This window comes from Chenopodium album, chromosome 3, assembly GCF_948465745.1.
Source record: "Chenopodium album chromosome 3, dcCheAlbu1.1, whole genome shotgun sequence".
Taxonomy (NCBI): domain Eukaryota; kingdom Viridiplantae; phylum Streptophyta; class Magnoliopsida; order Caryophyllales; family Amaranthaceae; genus Chenopodium; species Chenopodium album.
The window spans coordinates 67,387,366-67,395,602 of record NC_137836.1 but is presented as its reverse complement, the minus strand read 5'-3'; the positions used below and the strand labels follow the sequence as shown (position 1 = coordinate 67,395,602).

At 34.1% G+C, this 8,237-nt stretch overlaps 1 protein-coding gene across 1 annotated transcript; it reads right to left on the bottom strand.

Moving 5' to 3' along the window:
• Positions 1 to 4,929: 4,929 nt before the first annotated feature.
• LOC145624064 (glutathione S-transferase-like) lies at positions 4,930 to 6,816 on the bottom strand. The gene is made up of 3 exons (XM_081677001.1): positions 6,538 to 6,816; positions 5,848 to 5,896; positions 4,930 to 5,660 (listed from the first exon to the last, which is right to left on the bottom strand). The coding sequence occupies exons 1-3, from the start codon at positions 6,682 to 6,684 to the stop codon at positions 5,212 to 5,214; spliced, it is 645 nt and encodes a 214-aa protein (XP_081533127.1). The 5' UTR covers positions 6,685 to 6,816; the 3' UTR covers positions 4,930 to 5,211.
• Between the last annotated feature and the right edge of the window lie 1,421 nt (positions 6,817 to 8,237).

Sequence of the window (8,237 nt, the reverse complement as noted above, 5' to 3'; positions counted from 1 at the left end):
AGAGTTTCCAACATCATTAGGAATGGTTCATGGTATTTGGACAAATGTTATTCATCTTTTTCCCTCTCATATCATCCCTCTTATTCTCAACACTCCTATTTCTACTTCAGATCCTTCTTCATCTCCTGATTAGCTTAGATGGATTCATCATGTTTCAGGGGTATTCACTATTAAATCTGCTTATTTTTCAGTCACCAACCCCTCTCCTGTTTATCTGCCTTTCTCGATCTTTCAATTGGAATTTTTTTTTGGAAGATTAAGGTTCCCTTTAAATACAAGATGTTCATGTGGAACTGTGTATTGTCCATTCTCCCTACTGCCAGTACTCTTGCTTTTCGAATTCTTGGTTTTGATGGCACTTTTTACAGATGTCATGAGGTGTATGAGGATTTTATCCATCTGGGGATTGTCATTCTTCCATTATGCTTTGGAAAATGATTCTTCATAAACTCAAGCCTCCTCCAGCTTTCAATTACTCCATTTTTATGAACTGTAATTGGAATGACAACTGGCTGAAGTTCAATTTTTATCAAACTCCTAAATGGAAGTGCATTTTCCTGATGGGAATGTGGCAGATTTGGAAGCTTCGAAATGGAGTTATATTTAACAAAAAGGAATACAATTGGAACTCTGTATTTAACAGATTCATAATTGATTATCAAATCAACACCTTTATTTTACAGGGACAATTTGCATGTTCCTCAAGTGAAAAGCTGTAGTGTGCCAAGGGTCCTCTTGTTGACAGATCTATCCCTTAGAGACCCCCAAGACTTGGATACATCAAATTGAATACAGATGGAGCCTAGAAGAATGTTGGGGATGAAGGTACTGGTGGAGGAGGTTTCTTCAGGACTAATAAGGGACAGTGGTACTTTGGCTACTCCAGAATTATAATGCCACAACCACCCTCCAAACTGAGTTATATGCTGTAAGAGAAGGGCTGAACTTTGCTAGTGCCTTTCTAATCAAATATCTTGAGGTGGAAACGGATGTTGCGGTCGTTCGTTCAATGATCAACAAGGAGCCTGATGATATGCATAATGAGTTAGCTACTATTGTGATTGACATCTGCAGATGTCTTAGGAATCAAGATATGACTATCACTCTTAGCCACATCCCTAAAGAGAGGAACTGAATTGCACACTATTTTAGTCAGTTGGCTATGCGCATGCACAGAGCTCATGTACCATATTTCACTGTTCCTACTAGTGTCCTCATTGCTTATGAGTCTGATCTTGCTGCCCTACAAGGTATTATATAGCTCCAGGTGGAGCCTTAGCTTTGTTCTTGCACATCTTCTACAATGTACAAACTATCTTTATGTTTACGGCTATAGTATAGTGAACATAGTCCTTGGTTTGCATTTTAGGTTATTCGAACCCTGGACATTAGTTTGTAATATATTTAGGGTCTGGCTCAAGTAATCCATTCTTTATGTTGTGTTAGTTTGTAATATATTTAGGGTCTGGCTCAAGTAATCCATGCTTTATGTTGTGTTAAAAAAAAAAAAAAAAAAAAAAAAAAAAAAAAAAAAAAAAAAAAAAAAAAATCTACCCTATTATGATAATTTGAATAAATAATTTGATGTATGTTCCGCCTTGGAGTTGGATATTTAATTTGATTCAAAGAAACACCAAGTTGACGAGTTAATCTTTAGTGCATTTATTTTTATTTTTATTTTTGATTCATATGAGCCACAAGGGCGGGTACAACGGGGGGCGGGGGAAATTCCAGCATATGTTGGGGGCAAGGATCGATCCCGTAACCTCGAGGTTACGAGATGGGAGTGCTACCATCAAGCCAGTGCATTTATTTTTATCAATTATATTAGTTTATATTTCAATAATTTTAGTTAGTAGTTATGATGTGTAAGCATATATAAAGTCATAGATTGAAACGGATTGAATACATCAAATTTATATCTCATCTCTTTTTTATATCTCATCTCCTTTATAATTTCAACACATTTACCCTTTGATATGTGTCCTTTTAAACGTGTAACACAATTATTCTAAAATATTATGCATGCTTTATAATATCTAACTTCTCTGCAAATGTCAGAAATACATTTATATACACTTTTTTTTTTTTTTTTTTTTTTTGTTAAATAATACCTTGAAACAAATATTTAATTTCATTTATTGGTCAAAATTATTATTAAATTAAATCTTGTTGTACATTAAAATAGAACACATGTAAAAAGTTAATCCAAATGTTTAACAAATATATTATTGTGCTAATGCCTATGCATTATTATAAATGACCAGATTATTCTTTCATATGATTTGTACATATGTCATATTGTCATATGATGATTAGTATAGCAAATATGAATGTTCATATGCATTTTTTCGAGGTTATATAAACGGAGGGTTGAGAGAGATTTAGAAGTGTCTCGTAGGGGTAGGTTGGTCATTTTATGCGGGATTTAAATTTTGTCATTTTAGATCCAGTGGTACAAAATACACTCTCAGTGGTACAAAATATAATTTTAGTGGTATTTAAAAAAAGGTTCAAATGTCTAATTAGGTTGTCAAATAATACCATTACATCTCAATTGTACAAAATACACTCCCAATGGTACTCAATGCGGTTTTAGTGGTACTTATAAAAATTCTCAGTGGTACAAAATATACTCTCAGTAGATGTGGTCCCAATTTTTTTTTTTTTGTCGTTTTTGCACGTGAAATCATTTCTGACTCCAAAAGTGGGCCCTACCTCACCTTTTTTTCACTCTCTCTATCTCTCTCTTCCTTTCTCCTTCTTGCTAGTACATTTGCTATATTATTTTATGTTGTGAGACATTTTATTTTGTCTCACAACCCTTGAAATATACTTCCTCCATTTTTTCCCTTTACAACATGGAATAATACTTCCTCCGTTACGCATTATGTGCAACATTTTTCATTTTGGGATGTTACAAGTTATGTGCAACAAAAAAAAAGTTTCCTTATATGGTAAATTTTTTTGAGTAAATTTACTAAAAAAACCCTTACTTTTTTTTTTACACAAAAAAAAAAAAAAAAACCCTTACTTCAATCCAATTAACACATTAACTACATGTTATTAACTTAATAACCTAACTTGATTAACCCTCAATAATAACACTAACACTCAATCTCTCTCCTCCCTCACAAGCACACCACCATATTTTCTATCTCAAGCCACCCTTACCTCCACTCTCTTTTCTCTAACAACCACCACTCCACCACCACCCTATTTTCTCTCTCCTCTCTTTCAAGCCACCCTCACCACCAATCTTCTCTCTCTTCTTTCACAATCACCACACCACCGCCACCATAAGATTGGGTCGCCGCTACTTCCTCCATTAAAGTTGCCGCCGCCACTTCCTCCTCCATTAAAGTCGTCGCCGTCACTTCCTCTTCCATTAAAGCTTAAAGTTGAGATTTTTATGGTAAAATATAACCTTGAAAACTCTATATCTAGAGTTTTCATGGTCAAATTTGACCAAATAAACCCCAAATTAGCGATGAGGAGGTAATACTTTCCAAATTAAGCTTTTTTTTCTTCATATTTTAGGGTGGTTGGTGTTAAACTAGTAAGCAATAAAACAGAAAATTACTTATCTCTTGATGCGTGAACCAAAGTGACAATAGCCGCGTCGTGGAAAACCACTGACCTAAAAGACGATTCCGCGCTACCTCCCGGTGCAGTAGACTATAAGCGGTCGCCCTCCAGGATAAGCACGGCGCCGGAGTTTATGTGCACTCACAAACCCGACTAGAACTCAGAATATTTGCCCAGAAAACAGAACAGAAGAAACTCGTGTTTAGATAATTTTAGAGAGGAGAGACAACTGAATGTGTTGTGTGTTTTTTACTGGAAAAAGCAACGAGTATATATAGGCAGTAGAAGGGAGACATGAAACGTAAAACGAGGTACGAATCTGGCTAAGAAAACGGCCAGATTCATTCAACCAGTCAACAACGGAAGCAAGAAACAAGGAATTAATTAGTCAGCTATAATCAAGGGATTAATGACTGACTTAATTCCGTAATCCCAACAGTCAGAAAAGAATATTTCCAACAGACAGAAAAGAATATTCCCAACAGACAAAAATAGAATATTCTGTTTAACAAGGAAAAGGAAATAAAATTTCTCCAAAAAGATAACAAGGACCCACGCCCGCGCATCGCATTCCCCAAGACCCAAGTCCCGAGGCCCGAGGCCGGCCCGGCTCGGCGCGCGCGTGTGTGTGTGTGTGTGGAGTAACACTTAACTCCCACTCACTCAACTAAGTAGTGTTAAGACACTACAATATAAAAACAAGGAAAAACCTTTCCCCTCAACCAATGTGGGATTTTCCCCTTTCATTTGTTTTTCTCTCTCTCTTGTTTTCCCCAACCCTCTTATTTTATATCAAGAACTTCCAACAGTTGGTAGTGATTTCGAGGAGAGGGGAGGGCGGTGGGTGGTTGTTGACTTCGAGCGGAGGGGAAGGTGAGTGGATGGTTGTGGGTTTTGGTGATTGGGGAGATGGTGGGACAGGTGGGTGGTTGGTGGTTGGCTGGGTGGGAGAGGGAAGGACCGAGGTTACGAGGTTGCGAGTTTGGTGGTTGCGCTGCTCGGTTCTAGGTAGGTGGTTGTAAGTCTGGTTGGTTTTGGATGGTTATGGGTCTGGGCGGTTGCAGGTCTGGGTGGTTTCGGGTCTGTGGGTGGTTGTGTGTCTGGTCGGTTTTGGTGGTTGTGGGTCTGGACAGGTTTGGGTGGTTGTGGGTCTAGTCTGGTGGTGGTGTACTGGTGGTGGTGTTCTTTTATGACTTTAATTATTTGAGCTTTCCTTAATTAATCCCCCTTAAAAGTTTCTTCTTGAAAAACGTGTAACCCATTTTGTTGCAAGGAAGTAATTTTTACCATTGATTACACGTATTAAACCTGACACAATGTATAAGTCTTTAAGAAATCAAATCAAAACAAACAACTAGAAGTATTGTAATATAAGTACTCAAATAACAAGACCATTGTGTAGGATGCATTCTCCTAATACAGTACATGATTATAATGCACAAAACTTTCATTTAGGGTCAACATTTTTATTTTCGACACCATTACCAAGAAAAAAAAATAAAGAACAAAATCTCATATAAAGTAACACACCAAGCATATAATTTAACATGGTACACATTACAACAATTATCACGTACATTAGGGAAAGATTAATTAAAATCGGGATAACATTAATCGTACATTTCAAGCTTGTTTCTGCAAAGCCATAACCTTTTCCCAAGCAGGCCTAGCTAAGATATCCTTGCACCAAGCACTCACGTGAGGACGTTCATCAAACAAATGCTTCAATTTTGTACCATTTAAGTATTGAAGTCCAGGCAAGTGATGAAGATCAGCTAAAGTGAACGAGTCACCAGCTAGGTACTTGGACTTAGCCAAACGTACCTCATAAACATCTAGGACCTTAGCCAACTTAGCCTCGTTCTCCTCGACAATAGCATTGTCAATTTCCATACCGAAAAAACCCTTGTAAACTAGCTCCCATGAGAGTTTGGTAGACACTGGATCAAATTGGTGAGCCTCGACCTCCATCCACACGGCTAAGTTAGCCATTTCCTTTTCTTGTTTTGATATAAGAGAGGTTCCTTTGCCTTCGTTGGTGTATGCAATATATTTTGTAATTGCCCTTGATTCTGTTTAAGATTATTTTTTAATTAATTCATTTTGATTACCAAAAAAAAAAAAAAAAAAAAAAGCAATCAAATTGTAAATGTAAATAAATTTGATCTTCTTACAATATTGCTTTTGGTCATTATTATTAATTTTTTTTTTTAGTAACCATTTAATAATTAAATTTTAGTTTAAGGTGTCTTAGCTTACCAAATAGCGTTAGATCTCCATCTTCAAAAGCTGGAATTTGTCCAAATGGCTGAAATTACAAGACAAAATAAAAACATTAAATTTGTTAGCAAAGAAACTAATCTAACTCTATAATGTATAGTGATACTTAATTTTATATCCTCCACATCCATTAGTTGATGGATCACAATTATAAGATAATGATATCACGCATATATCACGTTCTTTATTGAATATATAGTTTTTAAATTATAAAGTTGCATTTTTAATTATTTTGTACTTTACATACTATATTTATATCATATGCTACTACATATTAGACAATGTTTTTTTTTTCTTCCGGTAATAATAGTACTATAAAAAAATTCTTAATACGTTGCAATGGTGTGATATCCTTACAAACGACGACTATTCTAAAATCATCTATTCAACTCGATCTTATATCAAAATAAACCCTATAACCTTATAATTGTACGTAGTCCTAATATGTACATACACACATACAACTAGCTATGTTTTAGCATAAATAGATTGAATGGGATGGTGAATAATGATATACTTAGTATCAATTAATTAAAGAAAGTACACTCACTTTCGAGTAAGCAATAATGTAACTTAACTAAATCAAATAAATTTAAAATAGAAATGTATTCTAATAAAATGGACAAGCGATTCTATAATTTATAATAAGCTAATATTAATAAAACTTACGTTGATGGAAATAAAAGGTTCTTGCTTGTGAGCACCGGATCTCAAGTCGACGAGGACCAATTCGTACTCAAGCTCCTTCTCATGAATCGCGGCTAAAACTCGAAGAGTGGCGGTTGAGTGAGGGATCCCGTAAACCTTGACTCCCATGGCTATGGCTTAATTAGCTAGATAAAGAGAAAAGCAAATAGATGAAGTAGGCAATCAATAATTTTACTCAAAAAATTATCAATGAGATACTTTGAGTTGTTTAATTAGATGATGAAATCTCTTATATATTACGTAAACTATTTATAGTAGGAGTAATATTCCTTAATAGAAGAATTTGTCCATATAATAATAATATGTAACACCCCTTTTCTTGACTTTGACTCTTTGTTTTTTAAATTTAATTAAATTAAAAAATTAAAAATAAAAATAAAAAATTGGATGAGAATATTGACTTTCTTAACTACGTCTACAGTGACGTTCTATTCTTTGGGACTTTGGGTGGGGCTTCCAGTTGCCGTCCTAGCCGTTTTTCATTTAAATTAAAGTTTTCAAAAAATATTGTAATTCTGGTAATTTTTATTATATAATTGATTGGTTGTAATCGATGAACAAATGTATTTCTTATTTTGATCAAATGAGCAAATTAAATTAAATTTTCGAGTAAATGAGTAATGTAAACCCGAGTAGCTTATTTGTGTAAGATGGGAAAAACTTATTTACTCATTCTTGCTAGAGCAAAATTGATTTGTTGATTCGTGCATATAGAACAAAATGAGAAATTAGTTTAACCTTGTAACATACTCCCTTCGCCCCTTAATTAGATTCTACTTTTACCATTATTCCCCACTTATTTGAGAGAATTATGAATCTAATTAAGGGTCTGCTCACATTTACTGAACTGAGCTGAAGTGAACTGAATTGAACCGATTGGAGCTGAAATGAACTGAACTGATTGGAGCTGAACTGAACTGAACTGAGCTGAAATGAATGTCTTATGAGAGAGTGATATTAAGAGCTGAACTGAAATGAACTGAATTGATTTGAGCTGAACTGAACTGATTAGAATTGAACTGAATTGAACTGAACTGAAATTAAGTAAATGTGAACAGGAGGAAAAGGGGGAGTACAATTAATTGTATACTTGTATGTAAAGATTTTGAATAATATAACCTCAACTTTTTTTTTTTTTTTTTTTTTTATAATTTTGACTTAATTTTTTTTCCAGATATACTTCCTTCCTTTCAAATTAGATTACACACACTTTGACTTAATGCACTATTCAAATAACTTGCTTTGACTTTTTTTGTGATTCGTGTTGAATAAAATATAGTCATGTAGGGGTCTTATTAGATTCGTCTCAACATCAATTTTTTTTAAAAAATATATTTTATGTTTATGAGTATTTAAGGATATACACTTGCATTAGAAAGTGTGCACTTTGACCTAAATAAAATATGTCATCTAATATGAAACGGAGAAAGTATATATTATTTTAAAATTGCAAAAAATTGATATTATTCATCTTTGCCGGCAAACATTGATAATAAATTATTAATTACTAGTACATTTAATAATCATTCAACAAAACTACAAAAAGTAGGGGCCTTGTTCACTTTGTGGTTAAACTAAAATTATTTTTACTAAATTGAAATTATTTTAAATAAATCTAGCTAATTTAATTTTAGTTTTGCTAAACTGAAATTATTTTGATT

What these genes read in the sequence shown, in the direction of transcription:
- LOC145624064 (XM_081677001.1), bottom strand. Translation starts at nt 6,684, where the DNA reads ATGGGAGTCAAGGTTTACGGGATCCCTCACTCAACCGCCACTCTTCGA. An exon ending in AACCTTTTATTTCCATCAAC is followed by an intron (nt 5,897 to 6,537) that starts GTAAGTTTTATT and finishes TTGTAATTTCAG; the next exon opens with CCATTTGGACAAATTCCAGC. An exon ending in TGGAGATCTAACGCTATTTG is followed by an intron (nt 5,661 to 5,847) that starts GTAAGCTAAGAC and finishes AATCTTAAACAG; the next exon opens with AATCAAGGGCAATTACAAAA.